The sequence below is a fragment of the Tenrec ecaudatus genome, chromosome 2, assembly GCF_050624435.1.
Source record: "Tenrec ecaudatus isolate mTenEca1 chromosome 2, mTenEca1.hap1, whole genome shotgun sequence".
Classification (NCBI taxonomy): domain Eukaryota; kingdom Metazoa; phylum Chordata; class Mammalia; order Afrosoricida; family Tenrecidae; genus Tenrec; species Tenrec ecaudatus.
The window spans coordinates 280,953,851-280,975,345 of record NC_134531.1 but is presented as its reverse complement, the minus strand read 5'-3'; the positions used below and the strand labels follow the sequence as shown (position 1 = coordinate 280,975,345).

Below are 21,495 nucleotides of genomic sequence, written 5' to 3'. Positions count from 1 at the left end.
AAGATTGATTAGGGAAATGAATGTACAGATGTGCTTTACACAATTGATGTATGTATGGATTGTGATAAGAGTTGTATGAGCCCCTAATAAAACGATTTGAAAAAATTAAAAAAAAAAAAAAGATATATTGCATTAAGTAAAAAAAAGAAGAAAGTGCTTTTAAATTTCCTGTGGTAGCAATTGTATAATACTGCTTGATGTAATTGAACTATGGAATGTTATGATATCTATAAAAGCTCCCAATAAAATGATTTTAAAAAAAAGATGTACAGCCTCTGAAACCCTAGACTGGGTTGCTGTGAGTCGGGATCCACTATGTGACAGTGGGTAATAAGATTCAGACAAGTGTCTCGCTGAGCAAACTTGTCTGCAACCATCCAGTGATCCCGGAGACATAGGGAAACATATTTTGCTTGCAACGAACTCATGCATGTATGACCTAGAATCCTAGAGGAAATACTTTTTTGACTCATCCTTGTATTTCAGAATGAAACACTGGCTGGTCCGGTGCCAGTCTCACAATCTTTCCTAAATTAAGGCCCATGATTGCTGCCACTGTTTCCATTCAACCTCTCCTTTTTCACCAACCCTCTACTTTTCCAAGCAGGGTGTCCTGCTCCAGGAACCGGTTGATCCTCATAACAAAGTATATCACACGAAGTTTCTCCATCCTTCCTTCCTAGGTCATTCTAGCTAGACTTCTTTCAACACATTCTCCTGGCAAGCAGTGGTATAGTCAATATTCTTTGCTGACAACAAGCTTCAAGGGCAACGGCTTCTACTCCTGTCTGCATTAGTCACTGCCCATCTTTCACAGGCATATGAGGGGATCAAAAATGCCAATGGTGTGAATCAAGTGCTACTTAGTCTTCACGGTGCTTTCTTGACTCTGCGACACACAAGTGACAGTTCTGCTCGGGCGCAGCAGAGTTGCCCAATGTAACACAGTTTGCTTTCTTGACTGCTGCTTCGTGAGCATTGATTATGGATCCAAGCAAAAAGGAAGTCCTTGACAATATCAGAATTTTTTCTATGTTTACCATGATGTTGCTTACTGGCCCAGTTGTGAGAGTTTTTGTGTTCTTATGTTGAGGTGTAATCTGAAGGTTGTTGTCTTTTATCTTCATCAGTAAGTGTTTCAAGTCTTCTTTGGTTTAACAGTTCTGTCATTCGCGTATGTGTCATCTGCATATCAGAGGTTGCCGGGTGTCCTCTGTATATGTAGCATCTGTGTATAGTAGATTAGTAATGAGTCTTCCTCCACTCCTGGTGCATCCTCTTTGCCTCTTTATGTAGCCCAGCTTCTCCGAGTATTTGCTTAGTAGAGAGATGTAGGAAATAGACGGAAAGGATACCACCCTTGTGCACACCATGTTTTATTTTAAGTATCGCAATAACAGACTGCCTCTTAGCTTATGTACAAGTTCTGCATGAATATAATTGGGCGATTCCCATTTCCTGCCATGCTATCTGGACTTAGTGTGGGCCACACACTCAAATGCCTTTGTGTAGTCCATAAACCACAAGTAAACATCTTTTTGGTGTTCTCTACTTTCAGCTAAGGCCCATCTGACATCAGCAATGGTATCCCTCAGTCCAAGGCCTCTTCTGTCTCCAGCTGGAATTTCTGGTAGCTTCCTATTGATATACTGCTGCAACCACTTTGCACTTAACTTCAGCAAAATCTACTTGTGTGTGATATTTACAACATTGTGTGATAATTTCAGCAATCTATTAGGTCATCTTTCTTTGGAACAAACACAGATAGGGATCTTTTCCAACTGATTTGGCAGGTAGCCCCTTCCAAATTCCTTGGCTTAGACAGTGAATTATTCCGGCATGCTATCATTAGACCTAGAGAGTTAAGAGTTATCAGATAGAAACAAAGAGACTCCACGTGCACCTTCAAAATAAAGTGTGTTCAGTCTTACCTGGTGCTCAGTACAATGTAAACTTGAACCCTTCGCACCTGGATCCTAATTTATCATGATGGAGAGATTCAAAGGCCTCGAACAGTGTTTCAAGTTGGAATTTCTATAATTAGGGCATTTCTTTGAGAAATTCTAGGTAAATCATAGAGGAATCTTGCTGTTGTCAAGTGCCACCAGATAGGTTCCAACTCAAAGTTACCCTACGTTCAACAGAACGGAACACTGTCCTGTCCTGTGCCATCCCCACAATTGTTGTTATGTTTGAGCCCATTGGTCCAGCTACTTGTCACTCCACCTTGTTAAGGACCTTCATTTTTCCCCATTGCTCCTGGACCTTACCCAGCACGATGTCCTTCTCCAGGTTCTGATCTCCCCTGATAACATGTCCAAAGTACATGAGATCAAGTCTTGCCATCCTTGTTTCTAAGGAGCCTTCTAGTTGTACTTCTTCCAAGATAGATTTGTTTGTTCTTCTGGAAGTCCATGGTATAGTCAATATTCTTCCACAGCACCATAATTCAAACTCATTGATTCTTCCTGGATTCTTCATATTCAGTGGCCAACTTTCAAAGGAATGTGAGGTGATTGAGAATACCACCCAAGGGGGCTTGGGTCAGGCGCACCTTAGTCAAAGTAAATTCCTTACTTTTCAACACTTTAGAAGTCCAGTGGTGCAGTCTGTCAGCTGAATGATAGGCAGTTCGAAATCACCAACGGCTTCTTGGGAGAAAGACTAGCTTCCTCTGTTCATAAACAGTTATAGTCTCTGAAGATATAGCTCGAGGAGAGGGGTGGGTCTACTGAGAACACATGGGAGCAAATTAAGAGGGGACGAAAGAGAGAGAGAGAGAGAACCACATCCTAGCCTACCAAGCCCCAAGGATGATACTCCTGCTCGAAGCAACTAATGCATGGAGAGGAAAGTAGGGCCAACCCCACCACGAGACACAGTGCTCCTTCACTGACCCATAGTGCTACAAGGGACACACTGGACACACAGTGAAGGAACTGTGCCCGGTCTAACACCACCACCACCAACACTCCCCACTGGGCAAAACACAAAGGGAATGCAACAGAACAGCAAAGGGAACAAAGCAATGAAATTCCAAAGGAATCCCCCAAATAGACTCAGAGACAGGGCTTGGCACCTCATCAAACCAGATCAGAACACATTCATAAAGATCAACAGACAAGGAAGCTGGAGGCACAGGGAATCCAGGGTGGATGATACCTTCAGGACCAGGGGTGTGAGGGGCGATACTGGGAGAGTAGAGGGTTAGTGGGTTGGAAAGGGGGAACTGATTGCAAGGATCCACATGTGACCTCCTCCCTGGGAGATGGACGGCAGAGAAGGGGGCGAAGGGAGACTCCGGATAGAGCAAGATATGACAAAATAACAATCTATAAATTATCAAGGGCTCATGAGGGAGGGGGGAGCGGGGAGGGAGGGGGGAAAAAAGAGGACCTGATGCAAAGGGCTTAAGTGGAGAGCAAATGCTTTGAAAATGATTAGGGCAAAGAATGTAGGGATGTGCTTTATACAATTGATGTATGTATATGTATGGCTTGTGATAAGAGTTGTATGAGCCCCTAATAAAATGTTAAAAAAAAAACAAAAAACGATCAACAGACAGACCTGGAACTATTTATAGGCTTTTTTTTTTTTTTACCATGTCTATCTATATAAGATAGGCAGAATAAACAATCCCGAGGAAAAAGCAATGGGAATAATAGTTTTGGGGGTGATGTGGGAGAGGGAGAGGTCAGGGAAAGAAAGGAGGATCCAACAAACCCAGAGACAAGGGAACAACAAGCAACCTAAAATTGATGAGGAAGAGGTCATACAAGGTCTGGTGGGGTTTGATCAAGTACAATGTAGTCAAGAGGAATCACTGAAAGCCGAATGAAGGTCAAAAATGATGTGGGACAAGAGGAAAGTTAAAGGAAATAGAGGAAAGAACTAGGAGTCGAAAGACATTTATAGAGGTATAAATACAGGCCCTGTGATGATTAGGTTTATTATGCCAACCTGGCCAATAGGAACACGCGGCATTAATCAGATTGCGATTTGATTGGAGGACAAAGAGATAAATGGCTCTGCAAGGCTCACCCCTGCTCTCTGGTGATTGGAGTATGCTCGAGAGTTTGTGCTGCTACTGTAGCTAAGTTCTCTGCCTCAACCTGTGAGCTACACCAGCTGTGGGCCGGGCCAGCCTGTGAATCATGTAGCTTAAGGCTCCTATAAGACCTGCTTCGCGGCCTTGCTGCTGGTGCATACATTGCTTGAGCTTGAAGCTAGTGGATTCTGTTGCCTTGCATTGCTTGCATCTGGGCCTGCTTCTCTAAGCTCTCAAGCTACTGACTGTTGGTGACTCACCCTGCTGCTTGTTGCCTGTGGGCAGACTCTGCTTGCCTTACCCAGGGAGGACTCTGCTGTCTGCTTCCTTGACCTGGGACCCGACAACCCACTGAAGTTGAAGGACTTCTAGTATATTAACTGTTCCACCAAAGTGAGTTGAGCGGAACCTTCTGTACTGCTGTGTGGACTAATTATTTGTTATATTCCTTCTCGCTGTAAAAACCTATCCTCTTATTTATATATATGTCCTAGTCTCATTTCTCTAGAGAACCCTGCCTAACACAAGCACGTACATATGTAAAGTAAATATATTTATATATAGTGATAGGGACATAGATCTATATACACATATTTATGTTAAGTATTAAGGTAGCAGATAGATATTGGGCGTCACGTACTTCATGAACACAAGAACACTTTGTTCTAATAACCTGGCATTCTGTGATGCTCACCTTCCTGACACGATCGCTGAAGACAAAGTGGGTGCATAAGAAATGCGGTGAAGAAAGCTGATGGTGCCTGGCTATTAAAATATATAGCATCTGGGGTCTTAAAGGCTTGAAGATAAACAGGTGGCCATCTAGCTGGGAAGCAACAAAGTCCACGTGTAAGAAGCACACCAGCCTGTGCGATCATGAGGTGTCAACAGAATCAGGTATCAGACATCAGAAGACCCAAAACAAACAACCATATCAATGTGAATGGGGTGGGAGGTGGGGCGAAATCCCAACTGTAGACTATTGGACATCCCCTCACAGACGCTTCACAAGGGACAAGCCAGCCAGGGTGCAGTATAGCACAGACAAAACACAACATTCCTCTAGTTCTTAAATGATTCCTCCCCCCCCCCCCCCACTATCATTACTCCACTTCTACCTTAAAAATCCAGCTAGACCAGAGCATGTACACTGGTACAGATAAGAGCTCCCGACACAGGGAATCTAGGATAGAGAACCCCCCAGGAACAATAATGGGAGTATTGATATCATGAGGGTAGGGGAAAAGTGGGGAAAGAAGAGGCAATAATCAATGTATAATCTTCCCCACCCTAGGGTGACGAACAACAGAAACATGGGTCAAGGGAGACAGCTGTTGGTGTAAGATAATAATAATTTATCAAAGGTTTATGAGGGTTGGAGGATGGGGAGAGAGGGAAATGAGCTGATACCAAGAGCTTAAGTAAAAAGAAAATGTTTTGAAAAAAGCTGACAACATTATGTACAAATGTGCTTGACACAATGGATGTATAGATTGTTATAAGAGTTGTAAGAGCCCTCCATGAAATGATTAAAAATAAATAGAAATTAAAAAATTTAAAAACCAGTTACAGTCTCGGAAACCCACAGGGGGGTTCACTCCGAGTCAGCATTGAATCGATGGCAGCGAGTTTGGTTTTTGGTTTAGACAGCAGATTCACCCATTTCAATGCATCCTTTGATCTCACGATTCCTGCTTCCATGAGCATTGGCTGTGGATCCAAGGCAGATGAAATTCATGACATCTGTCTTTTCTCAATTTATCAAATTATTGTTCCAGTTGTGCGACCTTTGGCTTTTCTTTACACTGAGTTGTAATTGTACTGAAGGCTGCAATCCTTGATCTTCACCAGTGCTTTAAGTCTTCCTCACTTTCAGCAAGCAAGCTCGTGTCATCTGCATATTAAAGGTAGTTAATGAGCCTTCCTCCAATCCCCACACTACATTCTTCTTCATATAATCCAACTCCTCTGATGCATACAGCATACTGACTGAATACGTATGGTAAGAGGTTTCAACTCCAACGCACACCTTCCCTAGTTTTAAACCATGTGGTACTCCCTTCTCTGTTGGAACAACTCCCTCTTGATCCATGTACAGGGTCCACATGAGCATGGATCCATGTACAGGGTCCCCATGAGCACGGATCCATGTACAGGGTCCCCATGAGCACGGATCCATGTACAGGTTCCACAAGTGTCCTGGAATTCTCAATTTACTCAAGGCCATTCATAGTTTGTTATGATCCGCACAGTTGAATGCCTTTGCACAGTCAAGGAAACTTAAGTAGAAACAACTTTCTGGTATTCTCGGCATTCAGTCATCATTGCTTGATGTTCCTTGTTCCACGTCCTCTTCTGAATCTGACCTGAACCTTTGGCAGCTCCTTGTCGATGTACTGTTGCAGCTATTGTTGGATGATCTTCTGCAAAATTTTACTTGCATGTGATCTCAATGATATTGTTTTATTTGCATATTCTTTTGGGGCCTTTCCTTGGAATGGGTACAAATATGGATCTCTTCCAGTCAGTTGGTTAGGTCTTCCAGCACCCAAGGCTACATCAGGGTAGGTTCATGCAGCTTCTCCTCAGGGATGTCTTGCAGGAAGTGAGCCTTGCCAGCTAAATCAGGGAACTTGCTAAGGCAGCTGCACCCCGGTCCAACCATCACAAAGCAAGAAACTCAAGAACTAGAAAGGTGAGGCTTACCGAGCTGTTTATCTCTCCACCCTTCAATTAACCCCACATGTGTTTATCAGCCAGGTTGGCACAATAAACTTTAACTATCTCAATTTTACTCATAGAATCTTTCAATTTTGCAACTCAAGGCTTCAATTTTTTTTTCTTGAGTTCTTTCAGTTTAAGATATGTTAAGCATACCCTTCCTTTCTAGCTTTCTAATTCTAGAGCTTTTCACGTTTCTTTATAATAGTTTACTTTGTCTTCTTGAGCTGCCCTTTGAAATCTTCTGTTCTGCTCTTGCCTACATCGTTTCTTCCATTTGTTTTAACTACTCTACGATGAAGAGCAAGTGTCAGGGTATTTCTGACACCCATTTTGACCGTTCCTTATTTTCCTGCCTTTTTACTGACCTTTTGCTTTCTTCATGCATGATAGTCTTGATGTCCTCCCACGGCTCATCCGGTCTTCTGTCATTGGTGTCCAACGTGTCAAATCTGTTCTCGAGATGTTTTAAAAATTCAGGAAGGATAGACTCAAGGTCATATTTTGGTTCTCATGACTGTTCCACAGTCAGCACTCGGCCTGGTTTTAGCTGCTGACATTGAGCTTCTCCAGTGTCTTCTCACAGATGTAGTCAACTGGATTCTGTGTATTCCATCTGGAGAAACCCACGTGTATAAAGTTATATTGTTGGGAAAAAAGAAAAGGTATTTGTTATAAATAAATCATTGGTCTTACAAATCCTATCATGTAATCTCCAACTTCATTTCTATCACCAAAACCACATTTCCCAACTACTGTTCCTTCCTCTTTGTTTCCAATTTTTACATTCCAATTGCCAATCATTATCAATGCCTCTTGATTGCATGTTTGATCAATTTCAAACTGAAAACCTTGGTAGAATTCTTCGATTTCTTCGTCACTCGCTCTAGTAGTAAGGAGCCCTGGTGGTGTAGTGGTTATGAGTTATGCTGTGATTCACATGGTTGGCAGTTCTAAACCATCAGTGACCCCACGAGAGAAAGACTGGGCTTCCTACTCTCATAAACAGTTGCAATCTCTGAAACCCATTGTGGGTCGCCATGATTCACCAGTGACTAGAGGGCAATGAGCTCGGTTTGATTTGAGCTGTAGTGGTTGGTACCTAAATTGGGCTGCATTGATTGTATTTCCTTGAAGGCAGATCGATATAATCCTATCACAGGCAGTGTTGTACTTCAAGATAGATCTTGAAATATCCTTTTTGACAATGAATGCTGCTCTGTTCTCCTTGATTGTGGTATTCCCAGCATAGTAAGCCATATGATTTTCTGATTCAGAATGGCCCTGGCCAGTCCACGTCAGCTCACTAACATTGAGTATCTGGATCTTTATGCAGTCCATTGACTTTTGAACAACTTCCAATGTTCCTAGATTCATACTTCTTCCATTCTAAGTTCTGATTATTAGAGTAGATCCTTGCAGCTGTCTCTTCTCATATTAAGTCCTGTCCCATCAGCAAATGAAGATTCTGAGGGCTCTACTCCCACAGGCTTTACTCCATTCACCCCACCAAGGCCGACTCTACTTTGAGAAAGCAGCTCCTCCGCAGTCATATTTCAAGTGCATTCTGATCCAAGGGACGCATCCTCTGGCACCACCTCTGATAATATTCTGCTTCAATTCATTAGGCCTTGAGCACCTGACACTATTTCCAAGATGTGCCGGAGGCTCTCAGTGCCTACGCCCTCCAGGCAGGCCGCCAACTCCTTCGTAGTCTCTTCTGAGTCTGGAAGCTTTGCTGAAATCTATTCCTTTTGGGTGACCCTGCTACATTTGAAATACCAGTGACATAGCCTTCAGCATCACAGCAGCCAGCAGGCCACCGCAGTAAGACACTGACAGACAAAATGGGCAGATAGCATTGTAAATATTGCAGATAAGCCCCAAGGGGTTGGATCAAGAAGAAAAAGCGCATAGAATCCTTTAGAAGACATTCATCCGTTGTTCGTCTTGCTAGGTTTAAAATGAACCATCCAAGTGGTAGGATGGGCACCTCACTACTACTAAGAAAGAAGAGCTAAGAGTGCAGTGCCTCCTTTGGACCCAAGCTCCTTAGACTGAGAACTTCTAGGCCCATGAGAACCAGAGAGCATTGTAACATTGGAAGTGGTTCTATAGATTAAAAAGTTCTGACCAAGAAATGGCAATAGCAAAACCAGGGAATCAGCAAGAAACGATGCCGTGGACTTCCTAGGCCCTGTCGTGAGGTGGCTACTGACCCACAGAGTAAGAGAGCTGAGTGATTTGGGGCAAGACTTGCTGGTGGAGTAAGGTACTTTTGGGGTACCTGGCAGGGCTAAATAGTTTGTGGCATGTGACCAGGTAGGACGGAAGCCGGACCCTAGTGAGGGGGAGGATGGAGAGAAGAGGCCTGCCCTTCAAGGGAGCCAGAGAAGTCTGCTCCAGGAGCTGAGGGAGCTGCCCATCACTGCCTATTTGCTCATCTGGTTCCAACTTGTAGTCTGTTAATCCTGATCCAAAACTGTAACCTGTTCCTTTACGAATAACCTTATAGCTGTGAGTCCGGCCTGTGAGTTCTGTGTGGCCATGACCATGACTTACCAAACCCAGCAGAGAAGCAGAAAGTGCCACGGGAAGTACAGCTGGTATCCGAATTAGTGAAAAGGATGTCGAGCAGAAGTATGCCTGACATCCTAGGGAGCATTAGCCTCTGTTTGATATTGATCTTGATTCTCTCTCCCCCTTCTGAAGTTCCAAGACATGAGTATAGGTGGTAATTAATGGAATCTTGTACATGGCTAATAATATACTGTGGAGCGTTTGGGCAATTGCTTGAAAATTACTGTTCTCACAGTTTAACCGATGGGTTTTCAGAAGAAAATCTATATTTCACTTGAAAATCTGTGTGATGGAAAAATAACTTTCTTTGGAAGTCCTGTTGAGCAGAGGTGCCCTGGTGGTGCGATGGTCGAGCCCTTGGCTGCGAACTGAAAGATCAGAGGCATTCTGCGCCATTGGAGCCCTGTGAGCTGGAACTAACTGATGACAATGGGTTTGATTTGAGTTTTGATGTCTGTTGACCAGTTCATGTTATTGTATCCACATAAATGTCCTCAGTTTGAGACTTTTTCTGTTGACATATTCACGTTTGAGGAAACTGGGCAAAGAACATACAGTCATTATTTTTTGGGGGGGTACCATTTCTTTTGAAATATTTCAGCTGAAATGATTTCACAATAAAAAGTTAAACATTTGGGAAAATCATTGAAAGGGTAATTCATAGAGGTTGGGAGAACTTCCATAATTTGTGCCCTGCGGGGCTGGATCAAGGTTAGTGTGATGAAACCCTTGTGGGTCAGATGAGGGACTGTAAGCACGGAAGAGCAAAGCCTTTATTCTACATAGCCTACCAAATACTCTTGAGGAAGTTCTCAAAATGCTTAAACATTGCTGCCCTGGTGATATGGAACAAGGAGTCCTGGAAAGGCTTTGAGCAAGGCAAGCATAAAACACCAGTCATGGTTTAGGAAGAGCAAGCCGTCCATCAGGCTTCAGTACATAGGACTGGAGAAGTGGGAAGGGACTGGCCTCAGCAAATCCCACTAAGGTATTCTAATAGACTCAGCAAATCCCACTGAGGCATTCTAATCATGGAGGAGTGGGATGGCCCTCTGTGAGCGGAGAAGGAAGGAACGCGGAGCAGAAGGAAACTCATGTGAGAGGCATGTTGATGGACGCATCAGTCCAAGTGGGACTAGACTGGTGTGAGGAAGAAGGAGACAAATGAGTCAGTGGTTACAGACGTGTCTCGCCTGGATGACTGGATGATTGGCATAATGATAGTGTCACTGAGAGGCAGACTGAAAATGTAAGGCAGAGGGGACAGTACAGAGCTTGAGAAGCAAACTGAAGTGGTTCCAGAGGAGAAGGCAGCAGAGGGGTGGCTCTAACCTATGAAGGCTTTCCTTTCTTTTCAGGATGCATCACAAGGAGTAGACACCACCAGCTTCCAACCGCCTTTGCAGTTCAGTGTGGGAACGCACTTGCAATGTTATCAGATTTTCCATTTCTGCAAGAGAAGTCAGAACTCTAATTTTCTTGTGTAAAATATCTTAACTCCTTAATGTTAGTTACTTTTTTTTTAAGCCTGGTATGTGCCAAACCAAACACATCTGTGGGCCAGATTCGCACACAGGCGACCAAGTTGTGACCTCTGAGACAGTGAAAGGGCAAAGGTCAGCATTCAAAAACTGTCATGGTGACACAGAGGGTGACAAGTGACTGTAGAGCGATTCCACAACTGAAATACAATGATGAAAGTTTTCGACCAGCAATCTCAGTTACATAAATGTCCCTTCCCTTCACATTTACACACTGATGTGAATTTACACAGGAAGTTTCTTCTAAGCCCCAAATGGTTAACTCATAATACTTTTTGCCGACCAGAGAGAAGTCCAGGAATTTCCCATTTAACCGGGGAAAGCAAAAAGCAAAGAACAACAACAACAACAACAAAACCCACGTCCCGCTGAAATCGCTTGAGGCAATTTTGTAGCAACCCCGGAGATGACATCCTATGTTATGCTAGAAACTCAGAGATTTCTTAAATCAAGCCCATTGAGCAAACATTGCCATATAGCTCTGTGTGTGTGTGTGTGTGATCCACAATCTCATTTCTCGAGCTGTCGGTTCACAGCACGCGATGCCCAAGGGCATTCCAGCCTCGTCGAGGGCAGCGCGAGCAGGGTTGAGGGTCCACCGGGCTCCCGGGAATGGCAGGGCGTGGCCACCGAAAACCCGCTCGCCGTCAGGTTTCCCGGCCGGAATCCCCGCCTTTGTCTCTGCCGCGACTCCCTCTCTCAGTGGGTCCCCAGGGGAAAGGCACGCACCTCGGTAGACAGTGTCAACGCGATGGTGACAGTGGGGCGCGCACCCAGGCAGGACTCTCGTTTGGAAAAGCCCCAGCTAGCTCCCTGCAGCTCCCGCCGGCTCCGGAGCGCGGCCGGCGGGCAGGAAGCGGCGGCCCAGGCGGCGGAGCGCGGCCGCTTCCTGCGGGCGGCGGGGCCGCATCTCCAGGGCCGCGCGGCAGCCTCCCCGGAGCGCGCGCGTACCCCCCCCCCCGCCCGCCCGCCGGTCATTCCCCCTCCCCCTCCCCCCCCCTGCGCCACCGACTTCCTCCGGCTGCGTACGCGCTCCAGCGCCGAGCTGCCAAAAGTTTCCACCCCCCGCCCCCAGCGAACTTCCTTCCAGCGTTTCCTGAGCTGGATGATCCTAGGATTTGCAAGACAGGAAAAAAGGGGAGGCTCGGTGAGGGCGGGCGCGAGAGGCAGGATGCTGGTCCTCCATTCGAGCCCGGCCGTCTGAAGGCAAGCCCGCGGCGGCAGCAGCGAGCAAGAGGATCGCGCCGGCCCCCGGGCTGCCTCGGAGCCCCGCGCCCCGCGCCCGCTTCCGAGCGTTTGGGAAGGGGGGCTCCGTCGGAGGCCCGGGGAAAGCACCCCACGAGCGGGCAAGAGGCTGCGAAAGTCCCCGGGACTCCCGAGTGAGGAAGTGACACTCCCCAGCGCGCCGATCGCCGCTGCCAGCGCCGCGCGGCCGCTCCGCGGGACGAGCGCAGGCTGGGTGGCGGGCTGGGCTCGCCCAGCGCCGGCTGCGGGCGCCTCGCGCGCGCCCCCCGACCCGTGCCGACGTCCATGCGGCCCCCCAGAGCCGCGCAGCCGCCTGTGAGCTAACCGGGGTGGTGGAGGGGGCCCACCCCTCGCGCGGTGCCAAGCAGAGGGCCGAGGGAGACGGAGGGGGCAACCTCTTCGGGACTAACTCATGAAGAACAAGGGTGCCAAGCAGAAGCTGAGACGAAAGGGAGCCGCCAGCGCGTTTGGCTGTGACCTGACGGAGTATCTGGACAACTCGGGACAGGATGGTAATGTGCCTTCGCCTTTTCACTCTTCGTCTGTCTTGCTGTTGGACACGCAGATGGCCTCTCGTGGGTGAAGTCACTCCGGGCCTGTGCGTGCGCTGTGGGCAGTCGTACATCTGGTTCGGAGGGCTCGGTGCTGCCACGCCGACGGGCCGGGTGGCTCCCGGGACAAGTTTCGCCGGCCACCCCGGGGGGTGGGGGTGGGGGTGGTGGCAGCTGGCGAGAACCTGAGCCTTAAACGTGGGCTGTTGGTGGTGAGAACGTGAGACAGGGTGCCCGGAGTTCTTCATCATGCGGGTCAGAGAGGTCTTGGGCTCCAATTTCATTCGCTCGCATCTTTTTTTATTAATGTGCTGGAAGGCAGGAGCAGAGATCTTGGCTGGGGTGGGGGGCGGTTGGGGGGAGTGGTTGTAAAAACATGTTCTGAATTTCTGAACTAAAGCGGAATATATGTGGCTTCGCCTCCTAACCACTCCCAATTGCCCCCCCCCCCCCCCCCCCACCCCCCGGCCCGCCGTTCACCTCCTCCCCGCGCTTCAGGCCCCAGGAGTGCTGTAAATGGCCAGAGGGCCTTGCTTTGAAAATTCTTGGGGCTACGGAAAAAGAAAGGAGAGCGTCCCTGTGTGCGAGGTCAGACTGAAAAAGATGGGCGGGGAGGGGTGTGTGTGTGTGTGTGTGTGTCTGTGTCCGCGCGCGCGCGAGGGGGGGGTGAGGGGGGGAGACAGGGAAACAATCACTGCTAACATTTGAGGTTAGAAGTTTCGATCATAGGAAAGTCTGGGAAATGGAGCATTAAATGACTCCTTTTGTAAGGTGACCCGGCCCTGCACTCACCATGACAAAAAAGGGCTTGTCTTCCGAAGCTTCAGGGGGCGAGAAGAGAATCCACTGTGTGCACCTTGTGTTTACACTCAGAGAGATAAGACAAAGGGGGCTATTTAAGTGCTGGGTAACTGTGTGGAATAATTCTACCTCCGGGAAAGTAATCTCAAAATTTTCTTGGTTAGTGCAGATCAGATGTACATCTCAGAACAGTGCAATGCGTTTCAGTCCCAGCTTCCTTTTTGATTTTTTTGGAACCTCAGCACCACCTAGTAATCAGTAGCCCTGTCATAGTTCTTTGGTGTTGTGGAGTTAGTTCAGAACCTGCCGGCCCATTAGGACACGCGTTGGCTTAGTATCTTTGAGCTTGGGAGCCCACAGGCTTACAAACGGCCCCGTGTGAAATAGAGGCAAGACTTGGAGTCCATGTATTTATTTACTCCTCATCAACGATCTTGAGAGGTAGGTTTGAAATAAAATCACTCGCATGGACTTGGGTTTTTGTTTCGTTCATTGGCGAGAACGTCGATGGTGACCCTCAGAAGTTCAGAAGGAAACATTTTCTTCCTCCTGCTCTGCAGGGGTCTGCGAGAGGAAGATGAGGGGTTCAATTCCGGGAGAGTCTGGGACACCCGCAGGGGCGTGCTGCTCTGCCCTATGGGGTCGCTATGAGTCCCAATCCACTCCATAGCCGTGCCTTTTTGAGTTTCAGGCACAATACGAATGCCACCTGGATGCGACCTTCCTCTTCCCAAGGTGACAAAAAGGTGTGTGGCAGCCCGGCCCCATCTTACAGCCCATCCATCACCAAATACTCTGTGGCCTCAGGGTTCTGAGCAGTGAGCTGCCAGGCAGCTTTAGGCAGCTCTTCGGCATCAGGGTGTGGGCTGGCTAAATGGGTCTGTTTTCTTTCCTGCCAAAAGTGCAAGGCTCAGGTATGCTCAGTCTAGAGAGACTGTTGATGCGGTGACAGTGCTGTCTGCTTTCTAGGGTGGGGGATGGGTAGCATTAGTGGAGAATATTGGCCTAGATTTGGAAGCGAGGAGCCTGTCCAGCCAGGAGCCCTGAGCATCCTTCTACATTAACTGCAGGATGGGAGGCAGGTCAGTTTCTCTTTGCGGCTCAAGTCCATCTTCTTCCTTTAAGCCGGAGGCTTAATGTTCCCCTGTATTCCAAATGAAACACAGGCAGTGAAAGTCCACAGTGAAATACAGGTGAAAGAAGGGCTGCAAGCTGCAAGCCTGCCGCTGTGGTTACTAAATGGGGGGGGATCAAAATCAGGCCACCGAACCTGGCTAGAGGCCGAGGAGAGAAATTCAGATCGGGGCGCAGTAGGGCAAAGGGAAGAAGAGCAATGTGAGGACGCTGTGAAATGACCCGCGGGGTCAGAGGAAGGGGGGGGGGGGAGAGAGAGAGAATCAACATCCGCCCCAGGCTGATTACTGTGAGGTGGAGGTTGGATGTACCTCCAGCCTTTTGACCAATGTTGACATTAGCCGTCCCTTCCATCCACGTCACTCTCCGCTTCTCTTCTGGGTTTGATCATTTGTTGCAATCTTCACACAGAACTCACAAACCATACTGCCAGCTATGGGGCTTATTAGGGAAGTAACAAACAGGTTATGGGACAACTCAAGATACTGTTCTTGGGTCAGGACAGCTTCTGGGCGATGCCACAGCCATGCCTCTCTCTGATCTCTCAGCCTCTGAGTCTCTTGGCCTGGCCCCTGCCCTGCTCAGGCAAGTGTAACAAAACTCTTTAGCCCCACCAATAAGTTCCCAGAGGCACCGCACTCTACCAGGAAGCCTTGACCCACAGCTGCTCTCTCTCCGGGTTCTGCCGCCACTGTTCCGCTGCCATTGTCTCTCACCGCCTTGCACTGTCTCTGGTGTTACAACTTTCTCTGCCTGCTGAGTTTAAGAGATTCTCAGCATAGGGACCCCCCCCCCCCCAGTCCACAGGACACGTTCTACTCCTGTCATTTCTTCTTGGTGAGATTCTCCCTCCTGCTCAGGGTTTGGCTCTCTCTTAAACCTCGCAGGCTAGCAAAATGACCCCAAACCTTAGTCATGCATAGTCCTTCCTCATCATTGTGGGATTCACAGGACCGGGGTAAGAAAAGACACACCCTACTGCAGAAATCAAGAGAACCCATGGATTTGGACAAGGGGGCAAAGCCCCCAGCTGGAGGTCAGGTCTGAGCTGATGACAGTGGGGACTCTGGGCAGACAGGGGGAGTGCAGAGGATGCATGTCCTCCAGTTGTGTCATTTGCTGAGGCCCGTCCCTGAGACCTTCACTCAGGCATACCTGGTGAGGCAGTAGCATATTTGGTGGCCAAAAGGCGTGCAGCTGAGTGTGGGCATTGCATAGAGCCAGTTGACCTGGATCTTTAGGGAAGCAAATGAAGGTTAGGAGCTCTTTCTCCTTTAAAAAAAATAGGCAAAATATAGATACAGTTCTGCAGACACGGATACCAAGTCCAGACCCTGCTCTGGTCATCCTCAGATTCTCACGGGCTCAGAAGAGCCCATTTCCCTTCCTCTTCTTGGACTACTTTTCACCAGTGAAAAGTACACCCAGGAATGGCCCAAAGTCACTCCTGGCAGAGTAGGTGGGCGATTCCTTCACTCTTCCTCCAGCCCAGTGGCTGCCGCCTCCGGTCCCCAGTTCTCCCCCGGGAATCAGGTAGCCCTCGCTCCTCACCGCCTGTGCTGAAAAGAGCATGGTTTTCTTTTTGGGCCCCTGACGACTGAAGGTCCTTGCTTGCAACAATGTAACAAAGGCCTCATCAGTTGGTCCCTGGTGAGAGCTGTGGGGGAAGCCTGTGCCGGCAGAGCAAGTTTCTTGTTGACCTCTCCCCCAGGAATCCAGTGTTCTAGGTCTTGCAACAGTAGCTGGGGATGCTATGGCCATTAGTCAAGGGCCGGGAAGAGAGAATGATCAAGGAGTTATCTTTTTTCTCCGCGCTGGCCTCATCCTTCAGAACATTGTCCATGTTACCCAACTCCCTGGTCAAACTAAGCACATTGCTCTTGCTCAGTGTCTCTTCCGCTAACTGTACCTTGAACTCACCTCCAGCAAAAAAACAAAACACAAACTCCCTGTCATTGAGTCCATTCTGACTCATAGAGACCCCATAGGACAAAGGAACATTGCGCCCTCCGGTTTCTGAGGCTTTAAATCATGACCAGAGCCAAAGCCTTATCTTTGTCCCCTGAAGGGATGGGTGGAGTTAAACTGCTGTTAGCAGCCCAGTGCCGAACCCACTACACCAGGACTCCCTTTGGACTCATCCCGAGAGCTTTACATAAAAAGTTGATCCCCAAGCTCATTCTTAGATCAGCGGAATTAAAGGCTGTTGCTACCTAGGCCTGGCTAGGTTTGAAAAGCGTCTTCGATGATTCGGACGTGCCGACCCCTACCTACATTCCAGGATCTAGGCAGGCTTGACCCATCCGCGTGTGTCCACTGAAGGTTTGATAGGAACTGGGAATCCTTTCCGTCATGAAAGTATTGGGCTTTTTGTACGTTCTCATTAGAGTGGCAAAACAAACATGTATTTGATTTGAGGGATGGTAAACGGGTCAGAGCAAATAAATAAATGCCCATCACAAGTATAGCTTCATCTTGACAAGAATAAGACAGTTCCAGTTTTTCAAAGAACAAAGATCGATTTCATGGGAACTTAGAGATGCAGCTGCGAAGTGATTTTTGGGGAACAAAAACGTGTTTTACATCGGTCTGAGTTAATCAGCCTCTGGCAATCAGAATGCTTTTTTCCTCAGAGAAAAGTTTCCCAGGAATCTATGATGGATGAACCCCTCAGGACCAGCGGTGGGAGTGGCGACACCAGGAGGGAAGGGGGTGTAGAAAGAGAGAACCGATCTTGGGGATCTATGTGTAACCTCCTCTCTGGGAGATGGGCAATGGGAAGGTGGGTGAGGGGAGACGCCGGGCAGTGTAAGAGAAGATAAAATAATTATTTATAAACTATTAAGGGGGAAGGGGGGAGGGGGAGGAAAAAAAAGGAAACCGAGCTGATTCCAGGAACCCAAGTGGAAGGCGAATTTCAAGAATGACGAGGGCAACGAATGTATAAGGGTGCTTTGCTCAATTGATGTATATATGGATTGTGATAAGAGTTGCATGAGCCCCAATAAAAAGATTTATTAATTTAAAAAAAAGTTTCCCAGGTTCAATGGTGAATGAATTCACGGGTGGAGTGGGGTGGGAGAAGGCATTGAAGAACAGCCAGCTCCATTGGCATTGGAGAGTTTGCCTGTCACGACATCATCTTTGGGAAAATGCATTCCTAAACTCAATTTGTTTCCCTTTGTCCCAGCATAAGGGCACAACGTCAGCTTCCTCTTACCTTAATAGATCTCTCGCTCCCAGGGTAGAGCCGGGGTAATTGGGGAGCTGGCTTCCTTAGCAGCTCTAAGAGCTGGGCCTCAAGAGGCTGGAAGGCACAGGGCGTCTGCCAGTGGGGCAGTGGGAGAGGTGGAAGAAGGCCAGGTAGTCAAGGGGCTCTTGGCAGAGGCCTCGAGAGTGCCTCCGGATGTGCGAGGGTGGAGTGGGAGTGCCTGTTTGCCTTCTATGTGAGTGTTGTTTCACATGTACAGACTAAGTCACAGTACCTCGTGTGATGTGGGCCGTTTACTCCATGTTTAAAGTCTTCATTCTCTTCCTTGTGGACTCCCCGAGTCCAGGCATGGGGATGCTCCTTTCAGCTCAAGCCGGGGAGCTGGCTGCCGTCTCCGAAAGCTCCCTCTCTAGGACCAGACTTCTCTTTCCGTCCCCTGGCTGGCTGGCTGGCCCAGGAGCTGCTGGGGGGTCTTCCTCTGACTGTCCTGGGGGCTCTGGAACTTCATGTTGCCGTGTTGCTGTCCACCAGTGGATCCTGGTGGTCCATCCCACAGTGACTCTGGGAAATCTCTGCATGAACTGGCCTCTCTATCCAGCTGAGCGAGCGGGCAATTCCACCACCCTTCTGGGTGATGCCATTAGCCCATTGAAACCTCAGTCATCGACTCTGGCTCAGCTCATGACCTTGCAGCTCTCACTCACTGGGTCACGGTCGGTAGTGATGCGAGGGCAGGGCCAGGGCGTTATAGCTTACCAGGTGCATGTCTCCGTGAAGCCTTTTGCATGTCTAACGTCATGTCGCCCTCTCATTGGTTCTATCATCCCCATTGCTCAAGGGAACCACAGGGGTGCACAGAGAAGATGTAACTGGCTCCAGGGTCACTCAGTTGGGAGTAGACAGAGCTGGGGTGCTCTTCCAGGCAATCAGGCACAGGGTCTCCCAGAGCTCTTGGTGGGAGCCCCCCTCAGAGACACCTGACTTGGGAGGATCAGGGAAGGTTCCCAGAGGCACCTAAGGCCTGGAGGATGAGGGGACGTATGGTGATGCTGGGAAGGTAACCAATAAGCTGAAGAGAGTACCCCAGCTCTTGTTCTGCATTCACTGTTAAACCTCAGCTCCAGCAGCAATAAGTTTACCGTCCTTGGCCAAGGCTTGGAGCCTGTGTATGTGTCCGTGCTGGTCTATTTCCTTGGCGACAGACACTTTCACACGCTCTCCCTCTGCTTTCTCTTTAGGTTCCAACACACGTATGGTCACTGGTTTGGGGAGGGTTGTTTGCGTCCCTTAGACTGGACAGCGCTTGAGGCCTGGGCACATCTTTTCTATTTTTCTCAGTACCTTAATGAAGGTGCTCAGCTGTGCGCTGCACTAGGTGGAAGAAGGGAGATTGGGTGGAAAGTTCCAGAAGTCAGTCAGCGGAAGAAGTCCCTCCTTTTCCACGATCAAAACCAGCGCGAAGCCACTGCCATCAAGTCGCTTCCGATTCATAGTGACTCGAAGAAAGGCAGCTCAATATTCTGGGAACAGAATAATGCTAGATTCTTCAGATGAGCTCATTCCCTTCAGAGCACACTGCTGAGGCTGGGCTGTCCACCCCCTCTGGCCAAGCTCTGCCCCAGGACTGTACTGCCCTCAGTGTGACTCTTGCACACCAGTCTGGAGGCCCAGAAATGGGAAGCTGCTTACTTATTGGGACTCATTGCTAGCTATACATTTTAAGCCAATGTGGCTTTCCCCATGTATCCCTCCCTTCCGATTAATTTTCTTTTCACTTCTACTTGTTCTTCATGCTCTTTCTCTCTGTGCCCCAACACAAGTGCCACGCTGGATGGAGGTGGCCCTCGGTCTGATGGGATTTCAGGAGATGAGGGTTTTCTACTCCTGTAAAGAGTCCCAGTCAGAAACCCACAGACAGTTCTCCCTTTTTCTAAAGGGGCGCTAAGAGCCGGAATCGATTGGATGGCAGTGAGTTTGGCTTAGACGGGGGATGGTACCCACCTCTCTCTCAGGCTTAGCACCAAAGAACTCCTGGGAGGGACACACTGACTGCAGTTCGGAGGGGGAGGGAGTTGAGTCTGATGCTAGGTTTTCCGTGGAGCCAATTTTGCGAGAGTGAGGAGAATATCAGGTTCCTGGGTGACTGCTTGGGGGGGGGACAGTCCCCCGGAGTCAGAGAAAGGAAGGCTGCGTCCTCAAGCAGACAGGGTGCTGATTTCCTAGTGTGTATTGTTACTGAGAGGTGCTTGCCACCAGCCTAAGCACCGCTGGGTTGATGGCCGTCTAGACACCAGTCAGTCACTTTAGACACTCAATGGACAGTTCTCAGCATCTTTAAGAACCAACTCCTTTTATTCCCATCTTACAGAGGAGAAACCTGAGGTCTAAGAAGTTGCCACTTGCCCAAATTACAGAGCTAGGAAAGGCAAGATGTAAATCCATCTCTGTGGGACTCCCTGGGCCACCGTCTTACACACTGATCGCCCACCATCTCCCAAAATAACAGATTTCATAATTCAGCGTTTACTTGATCGTTTTGCACTCTCCCCTCGCCCCACAAATCTGTCCAAAGCAGTTACACACACGCAGAATGTCCTAACCTATGGCTTTCAGTTCCAACCAGACCCCACCTTTTCCTCCGAGGCTCCTCCCCGCCCACTGCAGCCACAATAAGCCTTTCCTTTTGGAATACCCACTGCCTTAGGGTCAGAAGCACCCAGCTTGACCTTGAGTCTGCATTTTGTTCCGGGTTTTCTCATTAGCTTTGTGATTACTAGTAGCTGGTAAACTCTGCTGAAGGCTGGTCACAGTCATGCAAATTTAGTAGCTCTCTGTGGTTACTGCCCTTGAAAGACTGGGCTTTCGACTGCCATGCACAGTTATGGTCGCAGGGATGTCCAGGGCCCATCCTTTCGGGTCACTGGGAGTCAGAATGAATCCACTCAATGGCAGTGAAATTGGTTTGGGGGCAGTGAAATTGTATTGCGGATGATATATAGCAGGTGATTGATACACACACACGCGCGCGCACACACACACACACACACGTCCTTCTCCTAGGGAGCTAAGGCCTGGCGACATTGCTAATGTGGAGGATTATCAGGAATCTAGATTGGGTGAGGTTCCCATAGGGATTCTCAGCTACTCACATCAGCAACCAACCCAGACTCAGCTATGCAGACTCATCCCAGCCAGAAAGCCCCAGAAACGCAGCCCTCTCCTGTCTCCAAGGGCCTCACCAGTCACTCCTTGGTATGAACCACACACATTCTTGGCCAGGTCCCAGAACCAACTGAGTTTCTGGGATCGAGTCTCAGGCACTCTTTGTTCTAGTTGAAGCTTGGCTGATGCCTACCAGGGCCTGGTACCACGCCCATGGCCAGATGCAGACCCAGAATGCCTTTGGTGCGCTCCCGCCCTCCCCACAGAGGGAACAGGGTGAATGTCAAAACCCCTTCTTCCCCCTAAAGCAACATATACCAGCTCTCTCACTGTTCCAGACTCCAGAAAATAGTTTGATATGGAAACAAGGATTCTGGCATTCCATAAATAAATCCGTTAGCCTTAGTAAAAAAAGCATTTCAGCTGTGTGTGTGATTATGCATTTTTCCTTTCCTGATTCTTTTCGGGTATTCTAATCTTAAATCATCCCCGGGTGGACTT

At 48.5% G+C, this 21,495-nt stretch overlaps 2 protein-coding genes across 3 annotated transcripts in view; one reads left to right on the top strand and one right to left on the bottom strand.

Moving 5' to 3' along the window:
- B4GALT4 (beta-1,4-galactosyltransferase 4) overlaps window positions 1-11,771 on the bottom strand; it is a 92,892-nt gene extending 81,121 nt beyond the window's left edge. The window contains exon 1 of one of the 2 annotated variants that reach the window (XM_075542482.1): window positions 11,620-11,771. The gene's annotated coding sequence lies outside the window, so the exon portion shown is untranslated. The remainder of the gene's footprint in view (window positions 1-11,619) is intronic. The other variant, XM_075542480.1, reaches the window with a different exon arrangement.
- Window positions 11,772-11,944: 173 nt separating this feature from the next.
- The window catches only part of ARHGAP31 (Rho GTPase activating protein 31), a 155,616-nt gene continuing 146,065 nt past the window's right edge, over window positions 11,945-21,495 (top strand). The window contains exon 1 of the mRNA XM_075542479.1: window positions 11,945-12,647. Coding sequence (XP_075398594.1) covers window positions 12,548-12,647 — 100 coding nt within the window. The 5' untranslated portion in view covers window positions 11,945-12,547. The remainder of the gene's footprint in view (window positions 12,648-21,495) is intronic.